This window comes from Hyaena hyaena, unplaced genomic scaffold (assembly GCF_003009895.1).
Source record: "Hyaena hyaena isolate Hyena2069 unplaced genomic scaffold, ASM300989v1 scaffold_16, whole genome shotgun sequence".
Taxonomy (NCBI): Eukaryota; Metazoa; Chordata; class Mammalia; order Carnivora; family Hyaenidae; genus Hyaena; species Hyaena hyaena.
Genome location: NW_024080650.1, coordinates 1,946,316 through 1,966,264, shown reverse-complemented (window position 1 = coordinate 1,966,264; position 19,949 = coordinate 1,946,316). Strand labels below are relative to the sequence as shown.

At 49.4% G+C, this 19,949-nt stretch overlaps 1 protein-coding gene across 3 annotated transcripts in view; it reads left to right on the top strand.

Moving 5' to 3' along the window:
- SLC23A2 (solute carrier family 23 member 2) overlaps positions 1–19,582 on the top strand; it is a 133,276-nt gene extending 113,694 nt beyond the window's left edge. For all 3 annotated transcript variants that reach the window (XM_039224187.1, XM_039224195.1, XM_039224199.1), the window contains exons 11-18: positions 2,194–2,314; positions 2,800–2,956; positions 6,957–7,104; positions 8,265–8,370; positions 14,365–14,494; positions 15,138–15,275; positions 17,324–17,419; positions 19,186–19,582. In XM_039224187.1, the coding sequence (XP_039080118.1) occupies positions 2,194–2,314; positions 2,800–2,956; positions 6,957–7,104; positions 8,265–8,370; positions 14,365–14,494; positions 15,138–15,275; positions 17,324–17,419; positions 19,186–19,418 (1,129 nt within the window). In that variant the 3' untranslated portion in view covers positions 19,419–19,582. The remainder of the gene's footprint in view (positions 1–2,193; positions 2,315–2,799; positions 2,957–6,956; positions 7,105–8,264; positions 8,371–14,364; positions 14,495–15,137; positions 15,276–17,323; positions 17,420–19,185) is intronic.
- Positions 19,583–19,949: the final 367 nt, after the last annotated feature.

Here is a 19,949-nt window from a genome sequence, read left to right as displayed (position 1 = left end):
CAGTCTCGTCTCTCCCTCTAACCCCAGTGCCCCGGACCCAGCGATGCCCTGTAAGTATCCAGGGAATGGAAGCTGTTTAGAATCTAGACCAGAATGTTCCACAGTTGTTACCTGGGGTGGGATTAGGAGTGATCTTTAGGATTTTGTGTCTTTTTGTTTATCTGCCTTTTATAACTTTCCTACATTTTAATATGCATCACTTGCGTAATGTTTATAAGGGAAAAAGGTCAACAAGCCAGTGGTTGGATAGAACCCTGGCCTGAGCACCTGGGGTTCATCCTTTCCCCTTATCTGTTTGGCCGAGATACATGAGCTCAGGCCCGTCCCCCCACCTCTGAGCCTCTGCTCCCGCCTTCCTGCTGCAGGACTGCCAGCCTTTTCTGCCCCACAGGCGTATCTGAGGATAAATGGAAGGTGTGGGTTTTACAGTGGCAACAAAGTGGAGGGCTCATCTGCCTGGCCCACTCGCTTTGTGTGCCCTGCCAGATTTGGCCGGAGATGGGCGTCCTTCCTGGCATTCTCTAGGGGTCCCCCGTCCCCTTGTAAACATGCTTTAAAAAGTGAACACTTCATTGCAGGTGATAACGGTCAAGTGGGGTGTTGCCTGAAATAATGGTAATAATACATTTGGGGCCTTTTGGAATCTCATAGTGTTCACTTTGAAATAAATAGCACTCTTTTTTTTGAACATGAAAATTTTATGTTGATCTCAGTTTAAAGTAAGCTGGTTTCAGTACTCCTCATTACCATATCATTTTTCTTGTTAAACTTCACCGTCTCCCTCCCCCGGGGAATTGGAGTAACTTGTGTATATTTCCAACCCTGGACTGGTACTGGCTCGGTGACTTTGTGTTTGGGCCAAGACCCCCATCGCCAGGTGAGCAAGCACCTGGGTAGATGGGAGAGGGTGGAGCGGCTCAGGCCTGTTCTCCGGCTGGCTGCAGACCATGCGCCTCGTTAAGAACGTGACCGTGAAGCTGCACTTGACCGGCTGTCAGCGGGGCTGATGATTCCATCTCCACAACTGGAGCTGTGCCCAGGAACAATTAAGCTGAGCTTTGACCGAGAGCCCACTCTTGTGCCAGCTCTCCCTTGGGCTATAAGTGAGAGAGTGCGTCCCTGTGGGTGATGAAACCCATTGTTGTGTACGCCTCCGTGTGTCCACGGTGGAAGCCATCCCACACCTGCCACGTTTGTAGCAGACGGATGAGGACGTGTCGGGTCCTGCAGCAGGGCAGTCAGCCGCCAATGCTGCCTCCTGTGGGCCTCACTGCAGCTGGTCAGGAGTGTGGGACCTATGGTAGAGAGACTTCTCAGCCCCAGCGTCCCTGCCCTTATGGCAGAGTAGTGCGGCAAAGCAGTTCAGAGCCCGGGCTGTAGGGCTAGAGCTCCTGGCCCGCCCACCCCGCGGCCTCGGGCTGTGTGATCTGGGACTGCTGGCTCTGTCTGGGAAGCGGCTGGTCCTAGAAGCCATCGCTGCAGAAGGCTGAGACGATGGGCAGGATGACCGTCACGTGACGCCTGCAGACCTCTTGGGAACATTGTTATTAACATTGAAACCTGTATATAGCCTTCTTGAATTTTGAAGCGTTTTGCTTTTTAAAAGCAGTTTATGCCCTTAACACGTAAATCAGAAAATATAGAAAAGTAGAAAAAAGGTCTCAAAACATATTGCCACCCATAGTCAATTCCTGTGGTCATTTTGGACCCTGTCCTCTTCACCTGTTTGCACGTGTGCATGTGTGTACATGCATGTGCAGTGCTTACTTGTTTTTTTAGTTAGTTCGTAGTTGTGATTTTAGCGTACATTTTGTCGCGTCTTGTATCTTTTTCGCTTATGCGGTGTGAGCATTTCTCAGAGGTGTGTGCATTCTTTGGGTTTTCTTATTCTCTTCAGGAAAATTTAGCCCAAGTATTTATATAGCAATTTTATTTAGTATCAAGAAAGGCTAAGAACTAATCTTTCCAAAAAACGGCATTTCTAAAACCTATGATTTCCCAAAGAACAGTTAAGAGGACTAGCAGCTTTCTAGAGAAATCAACTCAACACACGGGGTCAGTTTTACCCTTGCAGCTCTGTGTATTATTTTAAAACACAGACATACAGCCTTTAACCTAGTTTATTCTCTCTCTCTCTCTCTCTCTCTCTCTCTCTCTCTCTCTTTCTCTCTCTCTGTCTCCCCCCCTCGCCAGGACAATTTTCCTAGTATTACTGTTTTCACAATATGCCAGGAATGTGAAGTTTCCTCTCCCAATTTACAAATCCAAGAAAGGATGGACTGCATACAAGTTACAGCTTTTCAAAATGTTCCCTGTGAGTAGTTGCTTTTTTTTTTCTGACCATATTGCCTTTGTTTACGTGAAAAGGAAGTTTTAAGCAGGCCTTCCTGGGGGAGCTGTGTCTGGGTGGCGATATCAGGGTGCTAAGGACCACACATCGTCGTGGACCTAAGGTTTGACAGTAGAAGGTTCTGAATCTGCAGCCGTTTCAGGCATGTGAAGGAGGGAGGACACGGTTCTTAGGACAGAGGGCAGTCTGTGTCTGCGTGGCCTCTGCAAGCACATTGTCCATTACTCTTATTTTCTAGCCAGACGTGGCGTTAAAATAACCTTGTCCTGCATAAAAGTGCTCTCTCTGAATGAGATTCCACCCAAGGAATAGGCTTCCAGCAGATCTGTGATGTGTTTTTTTCTGCAAAGCACGGATGATGGTGGAAGTTGTGGGGTCTGATGCTAGAAGGCGTGTGTTTTGCCACCACCTCTGTTGGCCTCACGGTGCTTTTCCCTTGGACACTTTAGATCATCCTGGCCATCCTCGTGTCCTGGCTGCTGTGCTTCATCTTCACGGTGACAGATGTCTTCCCTCCCGACAGCACCAAGTATGGCTTCTACGCTCGAACAGATGCCAGGCAGGGCGTGCTTCTGGTAGCCCCGTGGTTTAAGGTCCCATACCCATGTAAGTATTCTGGTGCCAGAGGGAGAGGGGGCCAGGAGCTCGCCAGGGCCCCACGTAGAGGAGCTGGAAGATGGCAGAAGGCTCTGCAGCTTGAAAAGCCTTCTTTGTCCTAGAATGCCCCATGAAGGGCTTACTAGTAGGAGGCTTTGACCGTGAAAGCAGGGACACACTGTCCCCAGAGGGCTGTAGTTAATACACAGAGACTAACCAGCCCCTTGCACAGATTAACTAGTCCCTTGGTTCCACTGGGATGAAATCCTGGACAAGGGGTCTCTTGCCAGGTTTGAAGAAGGCAGGTATCGAGCTGCATAGTGCCTAAGCCGCCAAAACTGAGCAGGAGGGGCCCCGAGGATTAGCAAGCCGGCTGCTCGAGCATGATGGGATTTGCGTAATCTTTTAATGGGTAGCTATAATCTTTGTTTTTTATTTGGTCACAGCTGTCAGAAGTAAACTGATATTCACTGGTGGGTGGAAGATGGGTCTTAAGTTATAATTTAAGTGTTGGGTAACTCTTGGCAAAGTGTATGTGTGTAGGGGGTTGCAGTACCAAGCTGAGGTATCCCTTGGATCCACACACAGTACTTTCTAGGCCTTGTGTGATTCCAATTGTTATTAACACTTGGTTGTTCTATGGTAAAGACTCTGTTCCTGGCATTTGGAAATTTTAATTAGAACCCAAACCTGTCCTGGGTTGGGTTATGTTGATTTACTTCCCAGTTTAGCAGTCACATCTTCACATCTTACGATGATATGGAGAAAAAGCAGGAAAAGCCGAGAATATTAAGATTGGGTCCAAGAAAACTGTTCCAAGCATGTAAATGGCACTGATTTGGGCAGTCGTTCATTGTATGGTTGACACATTTATACTTTACGAAGTTTACTCTTTCTAAACTAACTGTCTAGAGACACCTGCGTGCCTCAGGCGGCTAAGCCGCTGACTCTTGATTTCAACTCAGGTCAGGATCAGGATCTCAGTTTGTGAGTTCAGAGACCCGAGTTGGGCTCTACACTGACAGTGCAGAGCCTGCTTGGGATTCTCTCTCTTTCCCTGCCTCTCTCTGCCTCTCTCCTGCTTGCTCTCTCTCTCAAAAATAAAAAAAACATTTAAAATAAAAGAATCTTCTCACCAGATCATATGGTCTAACTAGGTATTTATGTATACCTGCCCTTCCCCACCCCCCAAAAAAGAATAACTGCATGATTTGTAAACATATAATCTGAGATAAAATGAGATGAAATCAATTGATAAGGCAGTTGGGAGGGCGGGCGGGGGGGGCGGGTATGCAGGGGGCAGGAGGGACGGGAGGGCAGGCAGGAGGAAGGCCCACAGCACATGCTGCTAGGGCTTTTCCGCTGTGTAGGTTGTTGGCTCGATGAGCACAGATTATGAAGCCCGGGCAGGCTGTTGAGGGGCAGCAGCTATGCATGTGCTGAGAGACCCAAGAGATTTCCCCGGGGTCTCCAGGGCCCCTTTGTGAGGGGGTGCGATCGGGCTGTCTGTGCCACAGGTGTCGCCAGGCCCCTCTTTGCCCCAGCCCTTACCTGCCCTGAGCAGCCCCGCTGCCACAGCACCCCAGGTAGCGAGCCACCCCCAGAGGCCGCGCTCCGACAGGTTGGCTTCATCTGGAGACAGGTTTTCAGGCGTCTAGAGCAGTGGTCCTGAGTCTTTGGGATGATAACAGTGACCTGAATTGGTTGGTAAAATACAGATTCGGGGCCCACAGTGGCAACAGTGCCAAGGTTGAGAAACTGCTGTGAAGTAACAACGTAATTTCGGTGTTGTCGTTAAAGGCAGACGTGAGATAACAGACGGAGAGCTGGAAGCCAACAAGCTGCATACACGTGTTCCTGCGCGGGCATGTGGTTGCCTCTCAAACAACGGAGGTGGTGTGGGGGGATCGCAACACCCCACCCCCACAGTCAGAAATCCACACACAACTTTCTTCCCTAAAACTTAACTACAAAGAGCCTGCAGTGACTGGTAGCCTTACTAAATAACATAAAGAGTCTGTTCACACATCTTTTATATGTTCCTACAAAAAAGCTAGAGAAAAAATGTTATTAAGAAAATCATAAGAGAAAATACATTTACTGCATTTTTGGGGGGGAACCATAAATAAATGGACTAATGCTTTTATATATTTATTATATATTTATTATATATATATAAAATGATATGAAGGAAAATGGATCAAAAATTTAGAAGATTGCAAATTCAAAATGTTGAAGTAGGTGGAATAAAGATTTTAAAAATCAGATGGAAGGACCGCAGGCAAAAGGGGAAAAAGTAAGAAAACGGTAATGAGACTAAGAAAATAAAAGGCAATCTGAAGAAACCGTAAATGGCAAAATAAGGATCCCTTCCCCCCCAGATCAGGACCCTAAAAGAAAACCACAATGCTATGTCAGTAACAAGGTGACTATATAAGAGATTATTTAGAAAATACAAAATGTGGCTGGATAGAGAAATCACCGGCATGAGAAAAATCTGTTCCACACCCACCAGGAGTCGCGGTGTTGACCAAGCACGCCCGCCTGCTCCCTGGCGGGAGCGGGTCCACCCTCACACATTCCAGACACACCCTGCACACCTTACTTCACGTGTCCTGTGTCCCCTTTCTCCTCCCAAACCCGTGGTTGCTCCCGTTACAAACCCCAGGCCCCGCTGTGTGGCTTCTGCAGCCTCTCCCAGGCCTGCCTGCCCCACACCGCACCCCTCCTGCAGGGCAGCAGCCTGTCCCGCACACCCTCCCCGCAGCCTCGGGACAGCAGCCCAGCCTTTTCCTAACCTGTCCTTGTGACCGCTGTGTGTCACTTGTGTTTGAAGTCTGTTTTACACTGTTGTAGATCTTTCAGTGTCCGGATGCCCCTCTGCACAAGGCCATTTATGCATCTTTGTCACCATGCTTCCTACTAGTGACCACGTTATAACTAATGGTTCAGAGAAGTAAGGCACGTTATCAGAGTCTCTTGTTTTTAGACGTAAAAGTATCTCATGATATTTTTATTAAATAAGATCCATGGCTTTCCTTTTTTTTTCTTTATGTGCTATCAGCACAGAGCCAGACATGGGACTCAAACTCACAAAACCGGAGCTGAAATCAAGAGTCAATCGACTAAGCCACCAGGTGCCCCAAGATCCACGGCTTTCAATATCCAAATAACTTAAGGGAAAAAACTGTAATGAAGAATTAACTAAATCCAGGTGTTCAAAATAAAGTGACCTGGGGACTTATCTTTGTTTTCTTAAAGGAAACTGTTTAATTTTCTATAACCTGGTTTACTTAAAAAAGTGTTGATCTTACATTGGAGGACTGAACGTATCTTGTGCCAAGCTTTACTGCTGGGATTTAAATTTAACTGGTGACTTTTTGCTGCTTTTTCATTTAATGCCAAGATCCCCATTATTTCGTGCCTTGCTTTGCATAGTAGGGTCAAAACCCCTCTTGATAAAAATTTCCTGCCCTATCAGGGAATTCCTGTCCCAGCAGGCTGTGTTAAATTGTAATTTAGACGGAGAGTGTGGCTTTGAAGCAGGGAAAGACGCACTTGCCTCTTCTTCCTTTTAGCCATTTTTTTTTTTTTTATATTTATTTCTAGGAGAGAGAGAGAGCATGAGCAGGGGAGGGTCAGAGAGAGAGAGGGAATCACAGACTCTGAAACAGGCTCCAGGCTCTGAGCTGGCAGTCAGCACAGAGCCCGACGCGGGGCTCGAACCCACGAACCGCGAGACCATGACCTAAGCGAAAGTCGGACGCTTAACCGACTAAGCCACCCAGGCGCCCCCAAACACTTTCTTTTTAATAAGGATGTAGAGCAGACCAGTCCTGGTGATGGCCGTCTTCATCCAATTCAGGAAACCATCCCCAGGCATCTGGTGCATTAATGAGTAACATTTAAAAATAAACACACGTTTTCCCATGAGCCTTAAACCTGAGTATGTCATGTAGAGTCCTTTGAGGCCCTGATCTCTTTTGCCGGCTCCATTTTCCTTCCGTAGTTCAGTGGGGACTGCCCACCGTCTCCGCAGCTGGAGTCATCGGCATGCTCAGCGCCGTCGTTGCCAGTATCATCGAGTCTATTGGGGACTATTACGCCTGTGCAAGGCTGTCCTGTGCCCCGCCGCCTCCCATCCATGCGATAAACAGGTACGTTCCTGAGAAACTCGAGTCCTTCTTTGGGCCCGGTGCCTCCTTACTTGGCCCTTTGGTTGATCGTGGGCAAGAAACAAGACCTCCAGCTTGGAAGCAGCTGAGCATCAGGGCTCTTTATTGGATGTTTGTCTTTGGACAAGTCCCTGCCCCCATTTTGCTCTCCCTTTCCTCATGTGTAGCGTGGAATGCAGTCTCCACCCTTCCTTCCTCAGTGACGGCCACGTAAGATGCTCTTTCTGAGACCACACCAGACCTTAAACACCCCAGAACAGAAGCGAGATGCTGCCCTTGTTCTTTGCTTGACTTGGGGTCAGGGTTACATGTCCTTTTTGATTTCTTGTTTTCCTTACTGTTCTTAAGGGTAAATGCTGTATCGTCTGTTCACAATTACAATTCATAGGGAGAGAGAGACCAGAAGAGCAGCAATAGGTGAAGACTGTAGAACCTAGAGATTCACAGGCGGTGGGGTTTATTCTCCCAGCACACCTGGTCTTCACGTTCTGGATGTGGGAGCGAATTGGACCCTGTGGGGATGCAGAGAAGAGCCCAGAAGCCCCCACCCCTGCCCCCCTTTCCCAGCCAGCTGTTGCCCCTCTGGAAGGGATTACGTGTGATGAGATCCAGTGGGCTGTGTCTTAGCATGTCTTGCTTTGGTTCTGTTAGCGTTCACAGTCCTGGTGCTCACAGCCTTCTCCCACGGGTGTTGCATATGGTTGAGCCACTTAGATATTGATTCTTTAAAAAGTTCCGGTGTCGACACAATTACAGAGGATTTCCTTTCTGATGAAACTATGAATAGTTAGGGAATCAAATCCGTGGACGGCCCAAACTTGTCTCAGATCCCAAAAAATGGCCCTGTTTTCTGGCAAAAAGCCTTTCATTTGGAATGATTTTTAAACACCTGTGTCTAATGTGTGGCTCACAGAAGTGCTTCTCACAGCTGAATGAGCATGGCGGGATCCTGTTAAAATGCAGGTTCTACTTGAGCGGGTCTGGGAGGGGTGGCCTGACTCTGCCGTTCCAACCCTTCTCAGGGGTGCGGAGGCTCCCCACTTCCACACACCGCCTTTGGGTTACAGCCACTTAGAGTGTATTTCAGAGTGTCACCCCCATTGAATGAATGTTTCTCTTTCTCCCATTCTTTTACGTTTTAGGGGGATTTTCGTGGAGGGTCTCTCCTGTGTTCTCGATGGCATATTTGGTACTGGGAATGGCTCTACTTCATCCAGTCCCAACATTGGAGTTTTGGGAATTACTAAGGTACAGATACTTTTCTAATTAAATGGTTGGGCCTCTAAGGGTTGATCATTTCATCATTTGGCCTGAACCACTGCGTATTCCAAACGGAAGGCTTCCAATTCTGAGACCATTTCCCCACCCTGCTCCCTAATCTTTTCTCATTGATGGGTTTCTGGGATGCTGATGGAGGTCTCCCTCCCTTGGCTGCCCGGGTAGCCAGGCGCTCAGTGTTATCATTCCTTCGTGCATTCTACAAATACTAAACCCCAACCCTATGCCAAGCTATTGTTCTAGACACTTGGGATGCCTCAGTGAATTAAAAAAAAAAAAAATCCCATTGTAAGAGTTTACATCCTAGAGAGGGGAAGCCCAACAGTAAAGAGTAAGCATAGTAAGGATGAGAAAAACATGGGGCAGGATGGAGGGATCAGGAGCGAGGGGGAGTGAGTCAGGCTGAGCCTCAGTGAGATGCTGATCACGCGCGAGCACCCGAATAGGGCAGTGGAAGGAGCGATGGAGACGGACGTTCAGGCCTGGGACACGGCCAGTGTGAAGCCCTAATGTGAGAGTAGGCCCCCATGCTGCTGATCAGCAAGGACGCGGTGGGGCAGGAGCAGAGTGCGGGGTGGTGAGAGCAGATGGCGTCGTCCAGGTAACAGGACCGAGTCACACAAGCCCCGTAAGCTGCCAGAGACAGGAGAAGGGGTTTCCCTGGGCTGTGGCCCTATCGGGTTGGTTTTTAAGGCTCACTTTGGCTGTTATGTAAAGTGGACCTCAGGGTCGGGGAGGTGGTGGAAACAGGAGACAGCTCTAGTTCTAGATATGAGATGATGCCAGTCCTTAGAGGAAAAACTCACTCTTACAGTAAGAATTAATGTGATTTTCAGACCATAGCTCCAGAGTCTTTCTCTTTCAGATGAAATCTGATGCGGAGTTAGTGGATTTGACAAGCTACAGCAGGTCCCCCAGGCTGAGCAGGGCCTGGGTCCAGAGCTTAATCCCCCTCCCCCCCATATAGACATGTGACCTGGGGCTGCCCCACCCCACCATCCAGCTTCTGTTAGCAGCCTGCTCCTAGGCCTCCCAGGTTTATTACTAAACTCTGTATCCCAGCCGACCCGGGCCCGAGTGTGTCGTCTGCCAGGCTGGAAGGTGCCTGCGCCCTGGCTGCTGTACGCAGGGCAGCTAGAGACGGTTAGAGCTTGCTCATGTGCGGGGTGGCCTGTGTGAGCCACAGGTCCCCCTCACCTGAGCCTCTGTCCTGAGAGGCAGGATAGAATGCAGCCTTCTAGAGCTGTGCTCTAGAAAACAGTGACCTCTGGGGGCGCCTGGGTGGCTTAGTCGGTTAAGCGTCCGACTTTCGCTTAGGTCATGATCTCGCGGTTCGTGGGTTCGAGCCCCGCGTCGGGCTCTGTGCTGACTGCCAGCTCAGAGCCTGGAGCCTGTTTCACTCTGTGACTCCCTCTCTCTCTGACCCTCCCCTGTTCACGCTGTCTCTCTCTCTCCTAGAAATAAATAAAACATTAAAAAAAAAAAAATTTTAGAAAACAGTGACCTCTGTAAAATTAGAACCCTCCCCCCCACAAGATTCTATAACCAGATGAAAAGAAACCAGACACTAAATTTGGTTAATCCTGACTGCAGATCCAGGTGAGAGGGGGCACGATGCACTCCTGACCTGTTCATTTTCCTGTAAGTGGGCGGGGCCATCACAGAGCTTGGGCTCAGAGTCCACACAGCCCTGCCTGGTCCTCCTGATCCACCCCATGGGCTGGGTCCTCCCCACGGGCCGGGACCCCCTGGTCCTCCCCACGGGCCGGGTCCTCCTGGTCCTCCCCACGGGCCGGGACCCCCTGGTCCTCCCCACGGGCCGGGTCCCCCTGGTCCTCCCCACGGGCCGGGTCCCCCTGGTCCTCCCCACGGGCCGTGACCTCCTGGTCCTCCCCACGGGCCGGGTCCTCCTGGTCCTCCTCAAAGCTGTGCTGGGTCCTGTCACCACCCGTGGTAGAAGCAGGTGGCGAACACGCAGAGCTAAGGGCCGTCCCTCTCTAGCCAGTCTGCGGCCGTGCCCCGGTGGACTGTAACCAATCTGAAATATCATAGCAGTAAAATTGTTGTAGATGGAGGAACTCCTAGGGCAAAACCAGTTTAACAGGCCAGCTCCCTTTCTGCACCCCTTTCAAATGGATCCTCACACAACTTTACCAGGGTCACTGCAGGGAGTAGGTGGTGGTGCTCATGAGGCTCCCTTCTGAAATGCGACTGAGGTGGTTTGGGGAATAATTATCTTTATTACAGTTTGAATGGTGCCAGCTTATTCTGAAAATCAGGCAACCTGCCAGCACTTTTTAATGAGCTAATTGATCTTCTTTCTGAATCCCGTTGGATTACTGTCCCCAGGCAAGGGTGGCATCCATTCAGGGGCCTCGAATTGGTTTTCATTGCTCTGACTTCACAAGGGGGATAATTGAGCTGTCTGCACAGCTGCATTGGGGTGGGAAATCGGACTTGGAGCAGACATTTCTTTTTGGCCCCAGCCATGCATCCGATGGAAAGTCCCTCCTCCGGGAGAAAGGAGGCGCGCATTGGAGGCTGTGCTCCCATCCAGCTGAAGGACTTGGGACAAGTCACTTTTCTAAGAACTCTTAGCTCTGAAACCCTACAATTCTAGATCTAGGTCTGGGCCGTCCGGTTTAATGGTAGCTACCTGTGGCTCTTTTAAGTTAGTTAAAATGACAAATTCAGCTCCTCAGTTGCACTAGCCCCCATTTCAGGGGCTCACCAGTCACATGTGCCTAGTGGCTGTCAATGGGCAGCACTGATACAGGACATTTCCATCCTTGTGGAAAGTTCTGTGGGACAGCACTGGTCTGGGCCATTGTGTCAGACTACCAGGGCCTGTAGAAGGAGTGTGAGCTCTGGTTCAACCAGAGGATCTGTCTACTCCATTTCCTGGCAGCTCTGACCTCAGTTACCCTGTCTCCAGTTGTGGCGTTCCCTGGGCGTGGCAGCGCTGACCTATCTGAGGAGGGGTGGAGGCTGCTAGCTACACTGCTGTGTTCAGAAGCCCTTGGGTTCAGTTCTACGTGTAGGACTTCTCTGCTGAGCGTGATCCAGTGTCTGTCCCACACAGAGGAATGGCGTGTCAGAGTTGGGAAGTAGCTCTTTTGGATTCCAGACCTGCTCCAGTCCCTTTGCTCCAGAGTGACTGTGGACAGGTCACATCACCTCCCTGAGTCTCCATGCCCTTGTCTATAAAGCCAGGCATTGCAGTGATGTAACGCACTTAACGCAGTCTGGCATGTAGCTGCACACTGAGCACCAGATAGCGTCCTTGTGTGATATTTAGCCTTAAGTTTATTTCGGGGGACAGGATAAACACCACCTCCCCTGACAGCACAGTCTCTTTGGAGGTATCCAGAGGAAGGGCATTTCCACTCTGCTGCGTTCCACACTGTTGAAGACTTTGGAAAGCCAGAAGTACGGTGTCAATATTTTGATGGCGCTAGAGGCACAGTCAGAGTCCAAGAAGGAAGCCAGAGCTGAGGCAGGGAAGAGATTCCAGGGAGCCGGCCTCACACCGCACCAGGAGGACAGAGATTCGGGCCGTGTTTCTGGTGTTTCAAACAGAAGTGTATAGTAGGCACTCAGTTAATAGCCCTTGAACAGGAGAATGGCTTGTTTGCTGCCTATTTGCTTGCTTGTTTGTTTTGAGAATCTGAGGCAGATCAGCCTTCCATGCACGGTCTTCATAGAAGATTTATTGTTTCAAGCATCCCTGGGGCCAGCCTTGCCCTCCCCCTTGCACATCTGACCTGCTGGGAGGTGGGCTCTGCACAGATGGCTCCCTGGCCCTGGACGCTCTTCCTCCAGCGAACTCTTACTCATCCCTCCCCAACTCCTCAGAGCTCTTCCTCCCTGCTCGGTGCCCACACGGCATAAGCATTGCAGCAGTACCGTTATCTGATCACAAGTTTGTGGCTTAGTCATCTTTGTATTCCCCTCCCCCTCCAGTCTAACAAGTGCTTATCACATAGTAGATTGCTAAAAACATTTGCTGAGAAACAGCAGGCTTCCTTGTCATCCAATGCAGCCAAGCAGAAGTCATTTTTGCCCAATTCTCCAGTTGACGTACCCTTTTTACTGCTTCCCTGCCCTGATGACATGTGGGGGATGCGGTAGATTCTAACAGCAAGCCTGGGCTCCAGGGCCAGTGGTGCCTCCTTGTAGCCAGACAGCCAGCCATCCCTTCATTGGCTCAGTAAGATTCTACTCTGATTCTTTTTAATGTTTGTTTATTTTTGAGAGAGAGAGAGAGATGGAAAGATAAAGTGTGAATGGGAGAGGTGTAGAGAGAGAGGGAGACAGAATCCGAAGCAGGCTCCAGGCTCTGGGCTGTCAGCACGGAGCCTGATGCGGGGCTCCAACCCACGAACTGTGAGATCACGACCTGAGCTGAAGTCGGACGTTTAACGGACTGAGCCACCCAAGCGCCCCAGTTCTACTCTACTATTCTTAACCACCTGACTTTTGGGCCCTTGGAGATGCTGCTGGGAGCTCCAGACCAGTACTGCCCAGCAGAGCATGGTGGCGGGGCGTTCTCTGCACACATGTGCCCTTCTGTGCGGGAGTCGCCAGCTGCGCGTTCCCGTTGAGCACTTGAAATAGTGGCTATTGCAACCGAGGGATTAAATCTTAAATTTCATTTCATTTTATTTGAATTTAAGTAACCATCTCCTTACTGTAAGTCATCTGTAAAGCCCTATAGATGGTCCTCAGGCGTTTCTGGAACCTCTTATCAGTTTATGTCCTCAGGGTGTTTTCCCGGGAAAGGCAGCACACAGTGGCAGGATTCTGGAACCTGGTGCCGGCTCCACATCCCACTACCTGGGTAGGCTAGGCAGAAGTTTCTAGAAGGCAGAGATCAGGTTGAGCAGATAAAGAGACCATATAGGAAATGTCATAACGGTTCTGCAGAGGCCCAATGTAGGGGAGGCAGACCCTTGGAATCAAGGAAGGCTTTTAAGAGGAGGTGGCATTTGGTAGTGTTTTGAAGGGTATGTCTGGAACCAGCCAGAGGGGGGATGTGGGAAGGATTGTTCCAGGTAGACAGGTCTGGGGATGCCTGAGAAAGGAGTTTTATTCCTGAGCACCAGAGGATTGAAGGGGAGAGGCACTGACCTCCCAAATCACTGTGTGAGAAAGGTCAGTGCAGAGCAGACAGGACACACAGGCAGAGGGAAGGCCGAGGCCGCGAGCCTAAGTGGGAGGCTCTCCTGGAGCCTCATGCTGGTCAGGCACTGTTCAAACTGATTTACACCTCGTCTCGTTTAACCCCTAAAGCAAAGGCTCCTGGTCTGTCCTCCTGCGCCACCCAGAGAGGCCAGGTGGCTTGTCCTGGCCTCCCGGTTGGAGTGCAGTGGGGGGTGCAGACCAGGCGAGGGCTGAGAATCCACACTCGTTGGCCTCTAGGCTGTGCCACCTGTCACAGGCGAGGAGAGGAGGAGGAGAGGAGGTTCCAGAAATATTTGGGACTCTTAGCTGATTCAGGGTGTGGGGAAGATGGAGACAAAGGTGAATTACTTAGGGGTGGAGTAACTTGATAAAGGGTGAGTCTAAGAACCCAGAAGAGAAAAGCAGGAGGAAGCCTATTTTGCATTTGATGTCAGAAGGTCGCCCCTGCTGTTGACTGTACAGGCATGTGAAAGCCGAGACCTGAGAGCAGGAGCAGGTCCACGGTGAAGTGACATCATCCAGGGCACCAGGAAGCAAAGGCCGAGCCCAGGAGAGGAGGAGGGGACGGGAGGGCAGGAGGAAGAGGGAGTTGGTGGGAATCTCTTTACTCTTATAGTGCCTTAGAGTAATTGTGCCCTGAGAGCTATCCTCATTGTAAAACGAGACCTGTCTCTGAACCAAAAGTTTTGTAGCCTGGGGCTTTTGTCACATTTTCCCCCAAGGGGCCTGCGTGGGAATTTGTGAGGACTGGCAGTGAGTGCCTTCTGGTGTGTTCCACAGGTCGGCAGTCGGCGGGTGATCCAGTACGGTGCGGCCCTTATGCTGGCTCTCGGCATGATCGGGAAGTTCAGCGCCCTGTTCGCCTCCCTCCCGGATCCGGTGCTTGGCGCCCTCTTCTGTACTCTCTTTGGTAAAATCCCATTTCCTTGAGAGCCTGTCGCCTCACCTCCCTTACATATTTGCTCAGGAATCCCTTCAGTAAGACGGAAGGTAATAATACATTTCCACTTAAAAATACAGAGGGGATACCCCTTCAAAACATAAAAACATACGTCAGTCTCTGAGTTGAATTTACGTTCAAGGTAGAACCAAATGTAGACTACTTGTGCAAGGAAAAGTAAAAGGACATTAGTCTTTAATTGGTGTATCTAATTGATTTAACTCATACCTTCTCTGACTGGCCATTTGCAACTGACACAATCTCTGTGCCATTCAGTTGGGATCAGGCCCAGATCTTTGAGTGGATTTCCCAGTTTAATCAGGATGTTTGCGTAGAGGTTTTCAGGGGCAGCCAGTGTCCGTAGTTTTCTGCTTGGTCTAAAGAAAGTGAATGTGACGTCTGGGTCCCTGTGTGAGCCCACATGGTGCTTAGGCCAAGAGTCGTTTGGTTCAGACACCCAGGTGGTCACATTCCAGCCCTGCCGTCACTGTTCTGTCTTCCAACTTGTTTCTGGTGGGACAAAGAAGGGACAGTGTGGGGAGTCTGTGTCTCCTCCATTGCCCATCTGTACTTGAGTTTAGTGCCACCTGCCAGCTGATGTGTTTCTCTCCAGGAATGATCACGGCTGTTGGGCTCTCCAACCTCCAGTTCATCGACTTAAATTCTTCCCGGAACCTCTTTGTGCTGGGATTTTCCATCTTCTTTGGGCTCGTCCTTCCAAGTTACCTCAGGCAGAACCCTCTCGTCACAGGTAAGGAAAACCAGCCCCAGCCACCAGCTCACAGAAGACTTTGGAACTTTAGGAATTGTCTCGGTGGCCGTGGGTCTGTGTATCTGATTTGAGTCTCGCTTTGCCACAGCTTCTCTGGAAGCCCTTGGCACTGCTGGCACGAGCCGGCTCCTACACCTGACTCGTGTGCACGCTAAGGGCTCTTTATTTACAGGGACCTTGTCTTCTGGGAGAATGCCTGTGTGTAAAGCCTATGATTTCTCAGACTAGTGCTTTATGAAAATGTAGAATTCCTCCAGCTTTATAGACTTTCAAATACATGTCTTTCTGCTGAGATTATAACTACTTTGAATTCAAGATTAACCCTTTTAACACCTTTTTATCTAATACCCTGATGTCATGAAGAATGAACAAAGGGGAACCATCTTCAGTAGCGATGGCCGTTGACATTTTATGCAGAATTGGGGACTATTTTGTGTGTGTGTGTGTGTGTGTGTGTGTGTGTGTGTGTGTGTGTGTATAATCCATATGTATATATAAATTTCTTTAGGTAAAACTTCTGTAACATAAAATTACTATAATTAACTATTTTAAAGTGAACAGTTCAATGCCATTTTCGTATGTTTACAATGTTGTATAACCACCACCTCTATTTAGTTTCCAAAACCATCTCCTCACCCCCAAAATAAAACTCCATATCCATTAAGCACTTAATTCTATGATCCTTCTCCTCCTCCTCCCAGCCCCTGGCAACCACCAGTTTGCTTTCTGTTTCTGTGGATTTGCCTGTTCTGGATATTTCACATAAAAGAATCATAGAATATGTGATCTCTAGCTTCTTTGACTTAGAATAGTGTTTTTGAGATTTATATATAAATATTTCATTCCTCTTCGTGCCTAATAGTATTCCATTGTATATATACACCGTAATCTGTTTATCCGTTTGTCCAGCGACAGACATTTGGGTTGTGTCTCCCTTCTGACAGTTGTGAATAGTGCTGTGGTGAACACTGGCGTACAAGTACGGTCGGTCCTCATCCATGGCAGTTCTGTGCTATGTGGTCACTGTGGATGCGGAACGAGCAGATGCTAGACCATCCCTTCTAGGGGCGCAACAGCCGACACCCAACACAGGCGTCTTCTCCCTGAGGCTCAGCGTGCCTTTCTTGCCCTTAGGAGCAGTAGATGGCACTTCAGCATCACACTTGGGGGCCGGTTTAAGCAACTAAATCACCGACCAAAAACACAAAAATGGGGAGGGAGCGGTATTAAACAGACTACCGCAGGCACACTAGAGAGAGAGCAGAGGTGAACAAGAAGGCGGAGCGTTACCTTGTTTGACCTCAGCCAGGAACACGCGTGTTGTTGGCAACTCGAAGTTTCTGCTTTGTGAATGACTGCGAAGGCCAGAAGGATTCCTTTTGGGTTTGCAGATAAATTCTTAGTGTGTAGGTAAATTCACAGATGCAGAATCTGCTAATATTGAGGATCAGCTGGATTTGGATACCTGCTCTCTGTTCTTTGGGGTAGAATTGCCATATCCTAGGGTAGTTCTAGATCTTCACTTTGGGGGGAACTGCCAAACTGATTCCCACCACGTAAGCTCAGGGGTTTCTGTTTCTCTACACTCTTGTTATTTTTATGAGTTCACTTACATAAATTCAGTTGCTCCTAATTAAAAGGAGCTAAGCACAAATCAGTGATCCAAGAATCTGAAACCCTTTATCTGATTGCAGAGATCACAAATACTCTTGTTGGGGCCATCTTTTGTTTAATTTTTTTTTTTTTTTTCTTACTCTGCAAACACCATCCCTCAGTGGCTTCCTAGTTCATTACAGGCTAAGCTTCACTCTTAGATTTATCTTCTACCATCCGTTGTTGGGAATTTTCTTTATGGAGTAACTGATTATTGCTGAAATTACTTATAAGTTTAAAATGTTACTAGCAAAAATGTATCTGCTCACGTACAACAGAAATGTTCACATATGTAGGTCACACTGACTGGTGATCAGTGCCCATCCCATGCCCCTGGCCATGGCAGTGACCCTCCCACTGTGTTCTGTCTCCAGGAATAACAGGGATCGATCAGGTGTTGAACGTTCTTCTCACAACTGCTATGTTTGTAGGAGGCTGTGTGGCTTTCATTTTGGATAACACCATCCCAGGTACGTGGTATACCCTAAACATGCTTGTTGCGTATGTGAATTACTTGTTTTGCGAAGTGAATACGGAAGCAGGAAGAGTGAATCAGTTCAAAGCCCTCCCTGGTTCAAACTGTCTTTTCTAAAGTGGTTATGATGATGCTCCCAGCCTCCTTTTATGAATCAGTGTTTTGCTGATAAACCCAGTGCAGTTCTTTTCCTGGCTGAGCTGAGAGAAAGCAGGAAAACTGCTTGCCCGCGGTGCAGGGTGGCGGGATGCCGGGGCACTGTCCGGGCCGCCAGCGCTCCTCGCACAGCCTCGCTCAGTGCCCGCGGTGGCTTTCGTCCTCTTGTTCACACACTCTCCTAAGCTGGCTGTTAGCGGCCTGCGGTGTGTCTCCTCCTCCTTCCCGAAGCAGGCCCCCGGCTAACTAGGACCGAAAGATAGCATGGCAGGCACAGGTTCTCGCCAGGATCCGTGCCCGAGAGGTGGGTGGAGGCAGCTGTCTCCCCAACACCCATGGCCCCTGTTTCTCCGCTGGGTGCATGCTATGCTGAGCTGGCTGACAGATGAGGATGTGATGTGGGCCCTGCCCCGCAGCCTTCCCAGCGTGCCGAGGAGGCTGCCGGTACCATTGGAAAGTGCCACCACAGACACACTGGTAGATTCACCTTCCATCAAGGAAGGGTGATGCTTATTCTTAAACTTGAAGGTTTTGTTGAGATTTCTCCCCTAAAAACAGCACATGTCCAAAAAGCCTCAATCAAGAGGTTGCCACACATCAGGCAGAAAGAATCACGTGCACAAATAGATGGAAGGTGTTAGATTGATGGGGCTCAGTCACCAACTCTCTCAGAGCTATCGAGAGAGAGGCACAGGCGTCTGGCAAGTGGAAATTAAAGTCCACTTTGTTACAGCAACATGGACAGGAGGGCCTTGCTTAGATGTAAGAAAATCATGGTGTTCCTTATCCCGCACCGTAGACTAGAGCTTGTCATCCAGGCTTGGGCAGAGAGAGTATGTTGTTAGGCATCCCAGGTAGCCAAGGGCAAGTGGCAGGGTGTCTCTCTGCACTGGAGAGATTTACAGGAAAAGTCCAGGGTGCAGGAGTTGCTGAGCCCTGTAGGCCCAGATCTTTCTCCCTGACTCATTTGTCAGGGTACAGAGTGGCCCAGAGTGTTCATGTCCACGGAGGTTCATCCTCACAAGGAGCATGACCGGTGGGGAACACACAGCAAGTACATCTCCCTCCCGCCCTCTTCCCCTGCCCCACACAGATGGAGCAAAGCAGGATAAAGCATGGCATGTGAGGGGGGGGAGGTGGTTTGCCCTGACCAATTTATGAAGACAGTATATGTGGTATAAAGACTGGTCCCATTTTGCAGGATCAGATTTACATTTTAGAAATTCTTGTGTTGGTTTTTGAGAACAGATTTGGGGAAGGAGATGGTGAGATGGAAGACCAGGCAACCAGTTACGAGATTGTTATTATGACCCACGAAAGCAATAACGTGGTTTGGGCCAGACCTCAGCAGTGAAAATTGAGAATGTGGGCCACTTGGAAGGACAGTGAGGGTGCAAAGCCATCAGGTTGTTTCACTCTGGAGCCAAAGGAACACGGATGGGTTAGCGATTCTCAGATTTCTGAGTGCCATCAGCTGCTCCTCCAGGGATCTTTGCTGTCATCCGGCAGGGTCCACGTATGGGACAGCATGTCGGAGAACCTCAGCTCTTGGTGGAACTGTCAAACCAAACATTCCATCGTAGTGTGTTTGTGTTCATTCCACAGGCACTCCAGAGGAGAGAGGAATCCGGAAGTGGAAGAAGGGCGTGGGCAAAGGGAGCAAGTCACTTGATGGCATGGAATCCTATGATCTGCCGTTCGGCATGAACATTATCAAAAAATACAGATGCTTCAGCTACTTACCCATCAGCCCAACCTTTGTGGGCTACACGTGGAAAGGCCTCGGGAAGAGTGCCACCAGCCGGAGTTCAGACGAGGACTCTCAGGCCACAGTATAGCTGTAGCTCACCCTGTGGCCCGGCCGCAGTGAGGCATGAATCTGTAGTTCCTTGCTGAGTAACAAGCAGTAACCTATATGTTTGTATATCTGCATTTACATTCTGCACCCAGAGCTAAGACGATTACAAATAGCTTTTTTGTTGTGGGTGGTGATCGTGTCTAATATCGTGTCTCACTTGTCTCCTTATTTAAGCCCTACTCCTTGCCTTTGAGAGTGTCCATTGAACTTGAAGTTCCTGTCCTCCTGTGGAAGCGGGTGTTTAAATCCACAGTGGTTCCTTGGTTTCGGTCTCCTTCCACCACCCTGGGCTAGCTTTCCTAGCCTCTGGGGTGTAGAGGCTCTCTGTCCCGGAAGCACCTGGACCCGCTTCTATTTTATTTGACCTCAGTCTGCACCTGCATAGGACCCCCTCTGGTCAAGGGGCACAAGTATCCTCTCACTGTCACATCTTACTAGTCAAATGTGATTCTGTGTCCCCTGATGCTCCTGTAGCAGGAGACTGTTGACCCGATTGAAAACCATCGACATG